Source organism: Bombyx mori, chromosome 9 (assembly GCF_030269925.1).
Source record: "Bombyx mori chromosome 9, ASM3026992v2".
NCBI classification, from domain to species: Eukaryota; Metazoa; Arthropoda; class Insecta; order Lepidoptera; family Bombycidae; genus Bombyx; species Bombyx mori.
The window spans coordinates 14,697,908-14,716,267 of record NC_085115.1 but is presented as its reverse complement, the minus strand read 5'-3'; the positions used below and the strand labels follow the sequence as shown (position 1 = coordinate 14,716,267).

The following is an 18,360-nucleotide window of genomic DNA, read 5'->3' as shown; positions in this document are numbered from 1 at the left end:
GGTAAGAGATTGTTAACTATGAATGTGGAAGGATATAGAGGAGGAGGTAGACCTACGAAGAAATAGATGGATTGTGTGAAAGACGATATGGGTAAGAGGGGAGTGAGCGAAGAAATGGTATATGATAGAAGAGTATGGAAGGAGAAAACATGTTGCGCCGACCCCAGGTGACTGGGAGAAGGGCAGGATAATGATGACTCGTAATAATAACAGAGATATACTTCATAACTCCGAAACAAAACGTTAATTTCTCTTCGACAATAACACTCGTAGTTAGGTATCTACCATCATTGATGCACGTGGTCTCATTATTTCAATTAGATACAGTTGCGTTGATAAATTCAATTATTATACTGGAGCTTCGTCCTACATAGGGCCATCGTTTCAGTCGCCCCCATAGGAAATGGCCTACTTGCGATAAACTGGTTTTTATTCAGTTCAGCGCGCTCGAATAGGAAGGAAGCTGTCGCATTAAGTTAATTTTAATTGAAATTTAACGCAATTACCTACTTCGTTTTAGGTGACAAGTATAACTTTTTGTATCGGACTATTGTCTTCTTCAAATTCTCTTCGTGGTAGTCAAGAACGAAGATGCTCAAGAGGGTCGTAATTTCATGTCTGTAAAACAGTACATTTGCTTTCACTGATAATTCGTGCGACTAAGACTTAGTCGCACGAAGTGGATACATGTACTCAATGCTGCGTACCTCTGGTTATTGCTACCACATTATTTAAATGTATTATTTAATAATAGTAATAACGGGTAGATACCACCACCCCGCCTATTTCTGCCGTGAAGTAGTAATGCCTTTCGGTTTGAAGGGTGGGGCAGCTGTTGTAACTATACTGAGACCTTAGAACTTATATCTCAAGGTGGTTGGCGCATTTACGTTGTAGATGTCTATGGGCTCCAGTAACCACTTAACATCAGGTAGGCTGTGAGCACGTCCGCCCATCTAAGCAATAAAAAAAAATTCAACTGTAATTGTCGTTTTTGTTAATAGGATTCATTACCACGGGGCCATCACACGCTCTCTGCGTCATCTCATCACCTACATCGAGGAGCTTCCTCATTTGACGCCTCATCAAACAGCAGCGGCATCTCGTCCACGCACGTCGTCGAGATCCACAGCACCAACGGTTCCGATACGTCATCACGATGGGGCAACTCTCTCGGCAGCCACGGATCGTCTTCTGGCTTGGTTTCCATAGCAACGGAGAATAACAACGTTAAATACACGGCCCGGCACTGTTTGGACGATCTGCAGCCGCTGAAAGACCCCAAAGACCTGCCCACACCGTCTTCAACTCCCACAACCTCGAGGAAAACCAGGAGAAGATCGAATCTCTTCACGCCGTCGAAGAAGGGTGATGATAGATTGAAAAACGGAGAGCTAGGCTCAGGGAGGGCGATACCGTTGAAACAGGGATACTTGTACAAGAAAAGCAGTAAGGCTCTGAACAAAGAGTGGAAGAAAAAGTATGTGACTCTGTGTGATGATGGGAGATTGACCTACCATCCCAGCTTACATGTAAGTTAACTTGCTAATAAAGAAACAGCTAACTTTTCTGGTTGTGTTGGTAGCGTACGAAAAGAGGGTTTCCGGTTCGCCTGGATTTACAGTAATACATTTTTTACTGGTGGTAGGATTTCTTGTGAGTCCGCACGGGTAGGTACCACCACTCCGCCTATTTCTGCCGTGAAGCAGTAATGCGTTTCGGTTTGAAGGGTGGGGCAGCCGTTGTAACTATACTGAGACCTTAGAACTCATCTCAAGGTGGGTGGCGGCATTTACGTTGTAGATGTCTATGGGCTCCAGTAACCACTTAACAACAGGTGGGCTTTGAGCTCGTTCGACCATCTAAGCAATAAAAAAAAATGCAAACCTATCCAGATGAGCAGATTGAGTAGTCTCTGATGTTAAGTTGTGAAGTCCATGGACACCTAAAGAAGATCTTTCCGCGTAGTTTCAGATATGCTGAAGTCGTAGCTTCAAATTTTTGTCAGTCCAAAATAGGGTCAAGGCATCTCGAAATTGCGAGTTGAGTGATGATAAGTAAAGTCTGTATTTAATGTTTTGAAGCTTAGGAAACAGAAAATTAAAAGGAAACCTTTAATTTCCCCAGGAATAAAATTTTACAAACCAGTCACAGTTTTCATAAATCAATGAAATTGCCCATTAATTCCAGGACTACATGGAAGATGTCAATGGAAAAGAGATATCTCTTCAGTATGTGACAGTGAAAGTCCCAGGACAGAAACCACGAGGTTCCAAGTCCATCATTACCACAGTACCGGGATACAACGGATACAGCAGTCTGGATATACACGACAGCATCAGTGGACTCTCTCTTGGTGAGTGGTAGATGATGCTGATGACAAATTAGCAGTCATTGCTATAGAGGGTGTAGGTGTAAGCGTTAAGTTAACTCTAGCTTTTTTATTGGCCAAAAACATTCATAGATTATACAAAAAAGTACGGTCTGCAGAATAAATGGAAGATGAAGTTAATTTAGACGTCGTGGTCTAAATGTTAAGATGATGCATTTGTACATTGGTGTTGAAAGGTCCCAGACTTTTTTTATTGCTTAGATGGGTGGACGAGCTCACAGCCCATCTGGTGTTAAGTGGTTACTGGAGCTCATGGACATCTACGACGTAAAAGCGCCACCCACCTCGAGATATAAGTTCTAAGCTCTCAATTATAGTGACAACGGCTGCCCCACCCACCCTTCAAACCGAAACGCATTCATGCTTCACGGCAGAAATAGGCAGGGTGGTGGTACCTACCCGCGTGGACTCACAAGAGGTCCTAACTAGTAACGTAGAAGAAAGGGAAGTGTAAATTCTGCTAACAACGTCGCAGGGTATAAAGAAAAACGGGCCACAGACAAAGCGCTCATGTCGGCGTTTGAGACGATGAAGGAGCCAGCCTCGAGCCGGCAGTCGCTCGCCTCAGAGCTGGACGTGGGCTCCACCAACGGAGCCGACAAGGATACTCCGCATGTGAAGAAACGACACCGCCGAATGAAAAGCACCGGCCTCAAGAAGGACGGAGACGAAGGTACGTGCTGTCCTCTTTTTTAAGCTATTGCGATGCGACCGTCTTGGATTCATTTAGACACATGACCTTCACAAAGGCATAAGGCATATAACTGTCAACTTAATTTTTAAATTATTGCATAGTTTTTATCGCGGGCTTTGAGCGCGACGACCGAATCAAGAAATTCCGTAACGGAAATAAAACCTAACACCCCACACTCCGCCTACCATGTAGCTGGCGTTTTATTTTTATTTTTAATCATTTTTTTCAATATATATCTACCCCCACAGTAATGATTAATAAACGAACATTAAAATTGATTGTTTATTTATTTCTTTATTGCTTCAATAGGTGGACGAGCTCACGGCCCACCTAAGTGGTTACCGGAACCTATAGACATCTACATAACAATGAGAATTGAAGCTGTCTCAAAATGAGTGAGTGATAGTATTCGTATTGTGATTTCTATGAGTTCCCTAGTAACTTAACATCAGACCGGCCGTGAACACAATATTCTCCCGTCAATGAAAAATTGGATTTTTTGTCGATCCCAAAAGAAAGAAAATTAAGATAGTCTTAAAGGGTTAGTCAACATTATGTATGTGTTAATATTTCATCTGATGAAAATATTTCATGTCGAATAAACATTTATTTTGTATTTAAATAAAAGTCTAGTTGCTTTAAAAGGTCCAGTGCAATTACAACGGCTGTTCTATAACCAGTATCAGTAATAGCATAATTGTTATTAATTGATCAATAAATTAGGTTTCACGAATGGCGGCACGCAACTGATTTTTTTAAACGACAAAGAAGGAAAACAAAAAAGCAAGAATTTTTCCTTCACTTGTCATAGATAATATTGTTTGTATAGTTAAGATTTTGAATGGGTTTGGAGGAAATGAAAAGAAAAGAAGAAATTTCTGATATCCGACATCAATCAAAGTTCTTTGATTTTCATTTATATTTCAGTACTAATAATACATTACCATTCAATCATTCATCCAACAATTCATCATTCGCTCATCAAAATTTTATACATTCGTTCCTTATTTCACTAATTTCAGTTAATTTATCCAATATTCGTTGTTTTGTGTATTTTAAATAGTGCAGGCAATCCTAGGTAGAGATCATGTTCGCTCATTTTATTTAATTATTTCTTAGGTGGGTGGACGAGCTCACGGCTCACCTGGTGTTAAGTGGTTACTGGAGCCCATAGATATCTATAACGTAAATGCGCCACCCACCTTGAGATATAAGTTCTAAGATCTCAGAATAGTTACAACGGCTGCCCTAGCCTTCAAACCGAAACGCATTACTGCTTCACGGCAGAAACGGGCAGGGCGGTGGTACTTACCCGCGCGGACTCACAAGAGGTCCTACCACCAGTAAGATATTTCGTTGTTGTTGCAGAGGGGGAGTGCGGCACGTCGTGCGAGTTCACGATCGTGAGTCTGGACGGCAAGCGGTGGCGCTGGGAGGTGTGCGGCGCGGGGGGCGCGGGGGCCGCGGCCGCCGCCGAGCGGGACGCCTGGGTCGCCGCCGTTGAAGCTCAGATCCTCGCCTCCCTACAGGGCAGGGTACGGAACGCTTAGTCTTAAGCAGATCAGTGTGCCTAGTGCGAGTTTTATAACGTTCTCGATAGCGTAAAAGTTAGCTCATATTTAAGTATGGAATGGTATCGTTTGCGTACGTTTGCCGCTAGGGGCGCTGTTCCAACTGCATACAAAATTGGGTTAACTTTTAAGCTATCGAGAACGTTAAAAAACTCGCACTAAGCACAGTGTTCATTCAAATACGTGACGTGGTTAAGAGTTTCAGGGATATTTAAAAAAAATATGCGCTCTTGCAACTTGGCGCACGCGAATGAAGCGAAACTTGTTTTTCGATGTGTAATGTTGTGGTTTTCTTCATTTTACATCCTTAAATCAGATTACTCTTGTAATAGGGAATGCTGTGTATAAGAGGCGCGGCATTTTCAACATTTATATTATATATATTTTAACGCTCGCGCTGGCCTGTAACCGGTATACTACGCGCGTGCGTTCGAGTGCCGCGCACTCACTCTCGTTCTGTCTCTTTCTAGTGTGGTAGCGTTAAACGTTTAACGCAACCTTATTGGAAGACGCATTAGAAGTTTCACTTCAAAAAAAAACAATGTTCATGTTAAGATTTGCATAAAGCGTCTTTAGGGTGAGTCGCGGGTCTGACTTTAGTGTTTACCGTGGTAATCTACCTTACCTCGCTCGAGCTCTGACCTCGGACGCTTGGGTGAAAGTGTTGGGGAGTCGTTTAGTGGGTAGGGTCTTAAATACCATCTTTGGGCTTGCGGTTCGCTTCCAACATTTGAGAACCTTCCAGTACACCGCCCGCTATGTAGGTGCAAGCACTATGTAGAATAGTTGGCCCTCGGCCGAGGAAAAAAAAATAGAGATTTGAACCAGTCATCGTTCTCGTCGAACCCGTCGCTTGTTCTGCGATTAAATTAACCCACAGACACAGCCCACTGGGTTTCTCGCCGGATCTTCTCAGTGGGTCGCGTTTCCGATCCGGTGGTAGATTCTGCGAAGCACTGCTCTTGCTAGGGTTCGTGTTAGCAACTTCGTCAGGTTCGAGCCCCGTGAGCTCACCTACTTACTACAACCAAAGGTTACGCTGAAATAGCCTCTCAAGGCTTTTGCTGCAAGCATGCGTTCCGGCAGAGAGGAACTCTCGCTACGCTATGAAGGTAACTTTTCATGACCCGACATACCGGCTTGTTCCGACAGACGTCGCGCCAGCCGCTGCCCACGGGCGCCAACACCACGGGCGACGTGCGCGCCACGCGCTACGTGCGCCGCGTCGCCGGCAACCACCAGTGCTGCGACTGCGGCGCCCCAGGTCTGTCCCACCACCACTAACTACACTACACTCTGTACTGGGTGCTAGGAGGCCGCCTCCGAAAACGAAGACATATCGTCGGTCTTGTCGTACTAATGACAACTTTGATGATGGAACGGAAAAAAATATCGATCCTGAATTTAAAAAAAAACATATTTTTAAAACGTTTTATTAGCATTATTTACGCTCCATCGTGTTAGTACAACTAAAAAAATACATTAGATTAAAAAAAAAAAACAGCAATGTAACACAAAATCAAAAACAGCTGAAGTCGCTTTCAGACTACGCTATAATATAATAGTATATAGGTCATAGCACAACAATATCGCGCACCATACATTGTTATGGACACGTTCACACTGTCCTGTACTATATACATTAGTTTACTAAAAAAAAACCAGCAATGTAACACAAAATCGAAAACAGCTGAAGCTGCTTTCAGAATACGCTGTAATATAATAGCGTTATAGTATATAGCTCATAGCACATCAATATCGCGTACCATACATTGTTATGGATACGTTCACACTGTATTGTACTGTATATTATTGGCTAAGTATAGGCTGCTATACTATATGGCACTATAGTATAGCGTGGTCTGAAAGTAGCTTGATGCTCGGATCAACAAACGTCCGGGCGCGGCATTTTTTTTACACGCACACCGGCACCCCCCAAAGAACATGGGCCATTTTCGGCCCAGCTACTCGTGCTCTCAAGGACATTAATGAAATATCTATAGAAAAAACATTTCATTTTTACACGCTTTATATTAGCTTGACTTGTATGTATGTTTGTATGTTTGTAACTGACTCCTTTAGACGCGATTTTGACCCACTTCAAACGGCCAGATTTCATTCAAACTTTGTAGATTTATCGAGGACCGATGACAATACACTAATTTGATAAGATTATTCCATTATTCAATTTGCAAAATACAGTTAATTACAAATTTAATACGAATAAAACCGCAGGACACTTAGTAATTTCATAAATCATTTATTAGAAATGTGAAAGTGTTTGTTTAGTCTTTAATTTCAACAAACTAAAGAGATTTGTTAAAGTATTAGTAAAGTGAAGTAGTATTAAGTCAAGAAAGTGATATAAGCTACCTTTTATCTCGTACCCACGAGAAACTACACTAACAGTTTTCTTTGACCGCCCGAACGAAGTCGTGTGTAATGGCTAGTTAAAATATATGTCCAAATCAATATCTATACTAATATATAAATCTACAGTGGTTTTTACGGATGTTCCGTTAAAAAAGAAACTAAAAAATAAAATCTATTTTCTATTTTTTAGTTGGATTTTCTATAAAAGCGTATTTTGTTAGTTTTTGTAAACTGTTATTTGTTTTTCACTTTTTAGTCGAAATTTTTGTTTTTTGTTTTATGTTTTACATTGAATTGTCATCGGTCCTTAATAAGTATACCAAATTTCGAGTTAATCTGACGTTTTGAAGGGGGTCAAAATCACGTTCAAAGATTCCGCTACATGCATACGTCTGAAGCTAATAAAGCGTATTAATGAAACTCGTTACAGATCCGGACTGGGCGAGTCTGAACCTCGGCGTGCTGATCTGCATAGAGTGCTCCGGGGTACACCGCAACCTCGGCTCCCACATATCGCGAGTGCGCTCGCTGGACCTGGACGAATGGCCGTAAGTGTACCTCCTAGGATTGTTTTAGACCTGCTGGGGGGTTCTAGGATAGGTGGTAGGACCTCTTGTGAGTTCGAACGGGTAGGTACCACCACCCCGCCTATTTCTGCCGTGAAGCAGTAATGCGTTTCGGTTTGAAAAGCCGTTGTATACTGTAACTATACTGAGACCTTAGAACTTATATCTCAAGGTGGGTGACGCGTTTATGTTGTAGAAGTCTATGAGCTCCAGTAATATTTACCCAGCTTATCCTTGAAATGCGTCTCTGAATAAATACATGAATCATCATCGGCCTATAGCAGTCCACTGCTGCACATATGCCTCTCCAATTGCTCGCCACTAAGCACGATCCTCGGCTTCTCTCATCCAACTCCTACCAGCCACCCTGCACAGATCATCACTCCATCGAGCCTGAGGGCGTCCTGCCCTACTTTTGATTAATAAATAAATTGCGTCTCCTTTGTTCACAGGTTGAGTCACGTCAGCGTCATGGTGTCGATCGGTAACGCTTTAGCCAATTCAATATGGGAGGCCGACCTCCGGGGACACGTGAAACCGGTTGCGACTTCCTCCCGGGAAGAGAAGGAGCGGTGAGCCCATAGATAATACACATAAATTAGTTTTAGATAAGCAACTCAAGCACTGAACAAAAAAGTTTACGGGCGTCGGCCACTAGATGGCTTCGCTTCGATTTGTTTCTCATTGCTCCTGTAGATGGCAGTAACAAATTACCTATCCTATATTTTATTTTTAATGAAGGATTTTGTAAATTTTCTCAAATCCACTAATTCATAAAATTTAATCAATTTGTAAATATTAATTTGTCAAATACAGACTTGTATGGTTTTTTATTTTCTGTGTTTAGTCACACAATAATTAATTGCCTTAACTTTAACAACATATAAGTTTAGGGGCATTCGCTACAAGATGTCGATAGTTTCCATACAAAAAAAAATATTTGTCTTAAAGTATCGCAGTTTCAGGGCCCTGTGTGAGTCATTATAGTGTTACTAAAACCAGTGCAGTTCTCGTTTTGCATTAGAAATATCCTTTGAATATAAACTTAAATCTGAATAAACGAGGACTAGAGTTACGTTGGGTATTGTTGCTGATGTCCCACAATAGTTTAGATAGTAATGAGTTAAATTCAATATCGTATTTGATATTATGTTTGATTCGATTAAAATAGTTTTTTTTTAAGAATCGATCAGTCAATTCAAGCAGCGGTGTGTTAATTAAAATTTTGCTTCAAAAATATTTTATTAGTTTTGAATAGTGTCTTTTACTATTTTGTTGATAATGCATTAAGAATACATACGCATGCATAAGTTCACAGTCCGAATGCTCCTTAAGGGTCCGTTCACACAGACCGGCTCGGAGAGGAGAGCAGATTTTTATCACGTTGGAAACAGAGTTTTGAGTAATTGTAGTAAAGTTTGTTTTTGCATGTGCACTTTTTTGACAGAGCGTGCGTTTCCGCTTTCAGATCTCTTCCAACCGGTCTGTGTGACATAGTTGGTGGTTCCGCTCCGGCCAATTAATTCCAAACGTATACAATCCGGTCTGTGTGAAAAGAAAAAAAGCGGTACGATACTCTGCAAACCGGTCTGTGTGAACGGACCCTAAGATACCGTACAGTTACGTAGGGAATGACGTCACTGACCTTGGGACGTCAGTACAGACAGATAACAAGGAGCGTTTGCCGACAGATGGATCCGCCTGAAGTACGAGCGGCGGCAGTTCTACAGCGCGACGGAGGCGGCGGGCGGGCTGGAGGCGCTGAAGGCGGCGGGCGCGCGCGGCGCCGTGGGGCAGCTCGTGCGCCTGCTGGCCGCGCCCCCGCCCCGCGCGCCCGCCCCGCACGAGCGCGCGCTGGCGCTGCGGGCCGCCGTCGCCGCCGGGCACCTCGCCGCCGCGCAGCTGCTCATATGGGTACGGTTCTAGAACTCGTCGCGCCCTAACGATGTGTTGAACGACGCACCGGTGTCCGAATCTCAGGCGGGTACCAATTTTTCTAATGAAATACGTACTCAACAAATGTTCACAATTGACTTCCACGATGAAGGAATAACATCGTGTGATAAAAATGAAACCCGAAAAATTCTAATTTGCGTAATTACTGGTGGTCGCACGGGTAAGTACCACCGCCTTGCTTATTTCTGCAGAGAAGCAGTAATGCGTTTCGGTTTGAAGGGTGGGACAGCCGTTGTAACTATACTCGAGACCTTAGAACTTATATATCAAGGTGGGTGGCGCATTTACGTTTTGGATGTCTATGGGTTCCAGTAGCCACTTAACACCAGGTGACCTCTAAGTTCGTCCACCCATCTAAGCAATAAAAAAAAATACACTCTTTACACGACGCACTAATATCTATAATGCTACAATTCGTATTACAGCACAACGGCAACCCGAACTTCCCGGACGCGGACGGGCACACGTGCGTGTTCTACGCGCGCGCGGCCGCCAACCACCTATCGGGCATCCCCACCCAGTACCCGCGGAACTTGCAGCTGACGTGCCCTCTGCACCCGACGCCGCCCTCCAACGCGTCCAGCTCCTCGTCCGCTTCGAGCTCCAAGAGCCTCAAGAGCCCGGAGCCGGAGTGCAACTGCATCATCTTCGAACTCCTGAACGCCCAGAGCGCCAGCAACGCGCTGGTCGAGCTGCTGATCGGCCTCCAGAACAACCACTACACGAACGGCTACGATTCGAATCTAGTGTACGCCCACAACACGCTCGGCCGCCCGACCCTGAGCCAAAATCTCTCGTTGACCAACGGGAAGTGCGGGAGCATCGTCTAAACCAGCCTTTCCCAAAGTGGGCGATAACGCCCCCCTGTGGGCGCTGCAGGCCTAAAGGGGGGCAGTAAGACACCCAGAAAACAAAATGAGGGCGTTGTGTAGAGGCTTGGGAGGCGATTTGTGATTTCATCTAGGACTCTTAGACACCGAATGAGGTATAGTGGTTTTTAAGTAGGTTAAAAAAGGGGGGCGCTAAAAAATAATTTATTCTCAAAGTGGGCAGTAGACAAAATAAGTTTGGGAATCCCTGGTCTAAACTGAACGCTCCGTGAACGTGATAAAGTCGAATTTGGCTTGTGATATTGAGGATTTTTTAAATTTACCGCTGCGAATTTGGACTTGTCGGTTTAAGTAATGAAATGTAAATTGGCTCGAAGTGGAATTTTGTATCGTCGTTTTTGAGGATCACTGAACGCTTAATCGAAATTCCGAGTTTTTTCGTATTGAAATTATTCTCAACATTAATAAAAAATCGACGTTATTCATTTGAGTTAAGGTCCATTTGAATCACGGAGGTAAATATATAATACGGATACGTTTTAAATCGTACGTTGTATAGTTTCCGTGCGCAGCCGTGTGCGATGATGTTGTCGTATTGTATAAAGTTTAATTTGTAATTTTGATTATTCTGTTTGTGACAGAAAAATTCGTTCTGGAACATTCGTTTTTAATAATTTTTAATTGAGTGACAAGACAGATCCGTGTCACTTCTATCGCGTTTGTGGCTCTGCGCCGTGAGCGTCTGGTTGTAGGGGCCGCAGGTTTGAGTCTGGACACCGGCTCGCTCTACTTTCAATCGTATTGCGTTGCAGTATTGCGGAAAATGTGGAACATGACTAAGACGTCTCTAAAAATGTTTTCTGGACTTTTTTATTTTTTAGTTTTTAAATTCAAAGATAGAACAGTTACCCCGACCCCCACCTAATTTATATATATATATACTTTTTAATAATTGTAAATAACTCTCTAATACTATTTTTACTAGACGAAAAAAGAAAAAAAAAACTTTTAAATTTTATGACAAAATTACAATTGAAAACTTTTTAGTAAAAATGTTTTTGAATTAAAAAAAATATAATTACGTTTCGTCAATTTAAAAGTTAATTAAAATTTTAAATATCCGTATACAAAATATATATAAATGATTGTTTTTAAATATAAATTTATTTCGTATTTCCTTTTTTTATTAATTGATAGTTCAAATATTAATTAGTTCGGTAAATAGATATTTGTTAGTTACGAAATTAGTACTTAGAAAATTTTATAGTGAATTCACAATGACATGTTCTATAATGATGCGTGGATTTTTTCAAATGAACACAATTAATTTTCTTATTATATGTACTTTTAATGCTTTTATTTATTTACAGAACAGTAATTTAGAAGTGACCATAGATCGTAAATTTGTAGTGAGAATATGTAATTCACGACTATATATTTTTACTTTTATTATACAAAAGTTTTTGGATATCTTGCAAAAATCATGGACATCCTATCGTAATCATTGCTCAGATATTATGAGAAGTAGAAGTAAGGAGAGCCATCTTCTATAGGAGACAAATTGAGAAAGTATCTACCTGTAAACAGAAGGTTATTGTAGGAAAGCTCCACCGAAATAGCGCTAGTGTAGAAAATGGAAATGATATGAATATAGCAAAACTTATTATTACTGGTGGTAGGACCTCTTGTGAGTCTGCGCGGATAGGCACCACCGCCCTGCCTATTTCTGCCGTGAAGCAGTAATGCGTTTCGGTTTGAAGGACGGGGCAGCCGTTGTAACTATACTGAGATCTTAAACTTATATCTCAAGGTGGATGGCGCATTTATGCCGTAGATGTCTATGGGCTCCAGTAACCATTTCACACCAGGTGGGCTGTGAGCTCGTCCACCCATTTAAGCAATAAAAAAAATGAACTCACTGAAGTGTGCTGATTTGAAAAATTTTATAGTTTTCGTTGTAGTTAAAAAAATATGCAGTATTTATATAGGAAGTGTTTCTTTCTTTCTTAATTTAATTTATTACTCTAATAGTTATGGCGCTGTTTTTAAAATCCTTCCACTTGCTACTGTGGCGCCATCTTAATTGGCTCCTTTTCAGCGGACACGTTTTAATACACTGAGACCGTGCTCCTTACTGAGACTTGGCGGGAACGCGAGGAGTGAAGTTGTGTGATTTGTTTTATTTTGTCTATTTAGTGTTTCTTCAGGTTTAAATGTGTAATAACGGTGGCTTATTAACTGTTTAGTATCTGTTAAAGTGCACAAATGTGGGAAAATCAATCAAAGCCTCTGAACGTAACTTCTCGGGATCCACCAAAAAGTCCACTGAAAAAGTCTCAGTAAATGACCACCATTTTACTGAGATTACATTTCATACCATACCATATCATTTCATTTCTTTATTTATTAAAATTAGACTTGACCTAAAGGTCTTAGTTACCAGGTCATAAAATCCCTTAAAAAAAAGTGCTCCTTACTTCTACCCTCCATACCAATAATTTAAACTGCACGTGGAGATATTGACAAGCGAGTTTATTGCGAGATTTACGAAGGGCGATTGTATTGGCAGTAGTCCGCGCGGACCGGTACCGTTGTCCTACTCGTGTCGGCCGCGAAGCCAACGTGCGCTATTGTTTGAAGCTTGAGTGGTAGAGTGGCTTGAGAGGTTGGTGGCCGCATTCATGTTGACTAGGGACGAAACGATTATCATTTAGCGATTACGATATCGATTTTATTTTTAATGAAATAATCGATAAACCTTTTAAGCATTATCGATAAAAAAGCATAATGTAATTTTGATATAATTTTTTGTTTCGTATACAACATTTATCGATTTCAGGGCCGCGATCTGGGAATGTTTAATTCGTTTCTTCGTCGTCTTCATCAATAAAAATGAAAGATTGTGTCATATTGATAAAACTGCCGAATATAATTGCTGTTTTGTGGGAATTTTTTTTCATATATCGAGGATTGAAAGCCTAGTTCGTTTAATAGAAATTTTTGCAACATTACAGGAGTAATGTTAACTAATAAATAACTCTCCTGAGCCATGTAAAGTTTAAAATTTGGAAACAATATTATCACAACAAAAAAAATACTTCTTCAGCTAATTGAATGAAGTAAACTTAATTGAAGTTCAATTAAAAACATCGAACTATTGATGCTAATACAAAATAAAACACACGTTTAATTACAAAGATAAATGTCGTATATCAAGCGAAATGTCGCTTAAACCAATTAATAGCACCCTCGATATATATTTTGATAATTATATACACAGAAATCGTCGAATAAAACCAAAATATCCTTAATAGAAATTGGTTTTCGATAAAGACGAAGAAAACTAAATTACAAGCCTGCAGAATTATATTCTGCGTAATTACTGGTGGTAGGTTCTTTAAGGTCATATGCGGTCAATCGTCATGCAAACGTATAATCTGTGACAGAAGTCGTCAATTAAAACCAAAATATCCTTAATAGAAATTTGTTTACGATAAAGACGAAGAAAACTAAATTACAAGCCTGCAGAATTATATTCTGCGTAATTGCTGGTTGGTTCTTTAAGGTCTTACGCGGTCAATCGTCATGCGAACGTATATAATCTGTGGTAAGCTCGTACATTTTTGGCCCCACGTGACGTCACCTGTAATGAATTTGCTCTCTGCGAAGCTTTGTAAAATTTATGTCCGAGTTTCGAATGGCTCCTGGTTTTTAAACAACACGACATTTTACGATTAGTTTGTTATCTCTTTGCGTTTCGTAAGATGTCGTATGGGAAGTCCAGAATTATAATCGAAAAAAAAAAGAAAATGTTTCTAGAATTATGTTGTTGAGAGTGGCAGATCTTACTTTTAATTTTTATCAAATTCTGTTGTTTATTTTGGTAAAGTTTTGTTTACGTAACGTTTTTAACTTTTGTTTGTTTGAATAAAAACACAGATGAATTTTATTTAGGTATACATAAATTATTAGTAGGTGCAAGATCTCAGCTCAATGTTATTTTGTAGGATAAAATTTTATAGGTTTAAATAAATATGAAACTTAATTAGTGTTAAACTATTGTCGCTTTATCCTTGTTGCACGGGCGGAAATGCAATTTATTCGTTTAAAAATAATAATCAAAGTATGTACGTTAATATATATAAACATTATTATTATTATTGTTCGATCTATAGTATCAAAGCAGAACTTTAGAAGTTAAAGAAAGACATTCCATTGTTTCGGTTTTTATTTATTTATTTATATATTATATATTTTTAGCATCGTTCGCTCGATGCACGTGAATAGTTGTTGTGATAAAGTCGTCCCCGCAATAAGCCAAATGTACTGAACCCTTCTGTGCCTACTTAGGTAGTTTTTGCTTCACGATAACCTATCGATAGTTCTAGATTTAGTACGTCTCACTCTCGAACTATTTAAAGGCTGTTTTTTGGAATACGTGTTATATATACGCGCATGTTAGAGAGCACGCGGTCATAGGAATTAGTATTTTGTTCGTCGTTAATTGCTGGTACTTCAATTGGTATTTAATATCATCGAAATTAAGAAGCTTAAAGTGCGATATAGAATATTTGTAAATGAGACTTAATAATAAATCTAATATTGTGCAGGTAATCTGTGTGAAAATTTAAAGGTTTTTTTTTTTTAAATTATTGTTCTAAAATTTATAGCATAGAATTTGAAGTACCGTGAATTAGATTTTTTTTTTTGTGTTTTGTGATTTTGAAATCTATTAACATTCGCACTGTGGTCAAAGCAAAATCATCTTAATCTTAGTAAGCATAGAATTGATTTTGCCACGTTAAAATATGATATTTTTTTGTCAATAATACCAAATGAAGGGCCGGCATTATAAATTAATAACATATTTCATGATTACACACACGACCGAAATAGTTCAGTTTGTGTGTTATCAAAATAATTAAAACATTTCAAATTGGTATCGATTGTCAATCATTTGCATTTAAATAATCAAGGCGTTTTTTTACTGGATATTTCTATTCAAGGCAGCATTTGTAGTTTGACTATTCAAACTACGTAACAGTACAATGAAGACGAAAATATTTTAGTTTCCAATGTACTCTGATAATAACGGGTTGATTATTCAAATGTCCCAATAAACATTAGTGTTCGTGTCTGTCTCTTTCTATGTTTCGCTCATCGAGTTAAAAAGACAGAGTCCGAGCTAATTTTGAAATGTTTCAATTGAAACCTTTCGTTTGTCGCTCAGCTCTTGACGAAGGCAGTTACAGTTGTTTGTTTTATTATTATTAACTTTTAATTAACGTTACCCCAGTATGCTTTTTGATTATTATTATTATTATTATTATTATTATGTTTTGTATATTTTGTTTGTGTACAGGCCAAAGAGCTTAAATAATCTATGTAAATACATGAGTCGCGTGTCAACGATGTTTAAATGCGTAATATTTTTTAGTATTTCGTTGTTGTAATCTTAAGATTTGTTGATGTTCTTGATCTTGCGAAAATAAAGATGTAATACGGACATGTTGGTTTTTACTTTAACACCTAATAGGCAACAGACGTTTGGATGGGTTTCTCATAGCTCTGTGTGAGACTGGAATCGAAGGTAAACTGGTTTTACTGGTGGTAGGAACTCTTGTGAGTCCGCGCGGGTAGGTACCACCATCCTGCCTATTTCGGCCGTGAAGCAGTAATGCGTTTCGGTTTGAAGGGCGGAGCAGTCGTTGTAACTATACTTGAGACCTTTAGATCTTATATCTCAAGGTGACTGGCGCATTTACGTTGTAGATGTCTATGGACTCCAGTAACCACTTAAAACCTGGTGGACTGTGAGCTCGTCCACTCATCTAAGCAATAAAAAAGGTTTTTTATTTATTTAAATGAGGGTATTTATCATTGAATGATAAACGTAAACAAGTAGCTGTCTTACGGAAAGCTAACGGTTGTACACGCTTGTCGAGACACCACTAGACAGGCCGAGGAAGTATGTGTAACCTCTTCTCGTCTCTTGGCTGTCGTTCGCTCTCAGAAGCGCGTCGGTTTTTGTTTTCGAGTCAAAGGATCTCGGGAAGTCTAGGCCTAGTTCAGTTTCGGGTCTCCGGCTTATAGAGAAGGCTTCGAGGAACGCTTGCTCTGTTGAGGACCCCTCAACCCAGAGCAAGCATTCTTACCAAATCTTTAAGTCGATATTTGTTTGTCGGAGACGGTCATTAGTTTGGTAGCAAAACGAAGCGCACCACGATTCCCGAGAGGTGACAACACGATCGTAATGTGGTCGGAGCTTGGCTAACTTCGTGCTACGACAGAGCCTAGCCGATAGAGGCGTGCATAGACGCCATACGACGCCATACACACTTACCAACCAGTCTTTTTGAAGAGCGGTACCTCCGTCCTAAGAACTGTCATTCGTTTTCGTTTGCTAAGGCCAAGAGAAGATTTCTAAATTGTTCTAAGGTAACAAACGTGTTTTGTGTACTCAATATTTCTCTTAACTCGATCACCCTATTCGCTCCTATCATATCTAATGATGGTCTTAATAATGCGGGTTCTCCGACATGTTCGTAATGATAAGACCTGTGTATTATTTTCGAGAGATATGAGCACTCCAACATTGAAGGTAGGCATATGTTTATCTTTGCAAACACGTATGTAGTGAGTGAACACAAACGACTTCCACAGTCAAAATATAATCTTATAATAAATATTGTGATTTGACAAGGGCACCTTTTGCGTATGCCGTCATCCGACATGAGAACGAAGACTCAGATGTATAACGGATGTTCCACCATCTAAAACGGGAGCGGTGGACAGCGGCAGTCAGTTAAAGGATGGTGGTAGCCAGCCGTAGCTGCCCACTATATCCCATACCGGAGAAAGCTGTTGTCATGTAAATCCCTCTGCCACTTTTTACAACGCCAACGGCAAGAGATGGAGTATGCTCTTATTACGCCGATAAGAGTAACGCCATATATCGTCGAATAGCCGAACTAATAACAAAGGATCTTGTAACATCTAGAACGCTCGAAGAGTACAACGCCATCTATTGTCAGATAGCGGAAGCACGCATCGAAAGTGCTTAACTTTTGAGGAATGTTGATATTGGCTATAAAAGCGTTGCAGAGATGGCACGCAGTCAGTCGATAATAGGGCCTACTCGAAGCGAAACAGCGAACGGATCATCTCATGCGAAGCAGAAGAATTTAATCGAGAATTTTAAAATGTTTGTGAATTATTTTAAGTGTTCTGAAGTGCTAATACAGTTTTAAGTTGTACTCTGGTGGAACATTTATTTATCCCAAACCCCAGCGCGTAACACTATTCTCCGCCGACACAAGACATCCACAGCTTACCACCATTATCCTGTCTTTTTATCACGAACGAATCGTGCGTTTCAGTGTAACTGCTGTCACGCTATTGGAACTTTGATCTCATGCTTATAGCCCGCTGTATCGTTTAATACCAGGTGGGAAGTTTGTCTACCCATCTTCAGAATTAGAAATTAACCCAAAGACACAACCCATTGAATTTTTCGGCTTGTTTTCAGGGAGTCACGGTGGTAGATTCAACGAAGCACTGCTCTTGCTAGGGCTACTGTCAAGTCCTTTTACATGGAGCCCCGAGAACTCGCCTATCCGTTAAGTGAATCCGAAATAGCCCCTCGTGGCCATTGGCGAAAATCGTAAAGTAACGGTGTTGTATTTTTTTTATATTAAAAATGTCATCAAATAATCGATTTATGTTCTTGTATATACAGGTTTATTTAGCAAATTCAAAGTTACACATTAAGAGAGAAGAAATTTCGAACACAAGTTTTCTAAACACATTCGGTCTTCTATAGGCACTGAAAACGTAATTAATATAAAGCATTTAAATCAAATTTAAATAATCTAAACAAAACAAAAAAAAACGAATAATGAATTGTTGAAACATTAAATTGAATGAAACACCAAACCTTTGACTCTTTAAGGACAAACATAGTACTTAGCAGAAAAAT

At 40.0% G+C, this 18,360-nt stretch overlaps 2 protein-coding genes across 5 annotated transcripts in view; one reads left to right on the top strand and one right to left on the bottom strand.

The window, feature by feature from the left end:
• The window catches only part of NimB (nimrod B), a 660,573-nt gene extending 659,250 nt beyond the window's left edge, over positions 1-1,323 (bottom strand). Inside the window, exon 1 of the mRNA XM_062669978.1 lies at positions 778-1,323. The gene's annotated coding sequence lies outside the window, so the exon portion shown is untranslated. The remainder of the gene's footprint in view (positions 1-777) is intronic.
• Positions 1-15,888, top strand: part of LOC101737456 (centaurin-gamma-1A) — a 303,411-nt gene extending 287,523 nt beyond the window's left edge. For all 4 annotated transcript variants that reach the window (XM_038012838.2, XM_038012836.2, XM_062670221.1 and 1 more), the window contains exons 7-15: positions 1,005-1,532; positions 2,191-2,356; positions 2,868-3,065; positions 4,455-4,621; positions 5,810-5,921; positions 7,461-7,578; positions 8,049-8,168; positions 9,288-9,510; positions 9,978-15,888. In XM_038012838.2, the coding sequence (XP_037868766.1) occupies positions 1,005-1,532; positions 2,191-2,356; positions 2,868-3,065; positions 4,455-4,621; positions 5,810-5,921; positions 7,461-7,578; positions 8,049-8,168; positions 9,288-9,510; positions 9,978-10,382 (2,037 nt within the window). In that variant the 3' untranslated portion in view covers positions 10,383-15,888. The remainder of the gene's footprint in view (positions 1-1,004; positions 1,533-2,190; positions 2,357-2,867; positions 3,066-4,454; positions 4,622-5,809; positions 5,922-7,460; positions 7,579-8,048; positions 8,169-9,287; positions 9,511-9,977) is intronic.
• The last annotated feature ends 2,472 nt before the right edge of the window (positions 15,889-18,360 follow it).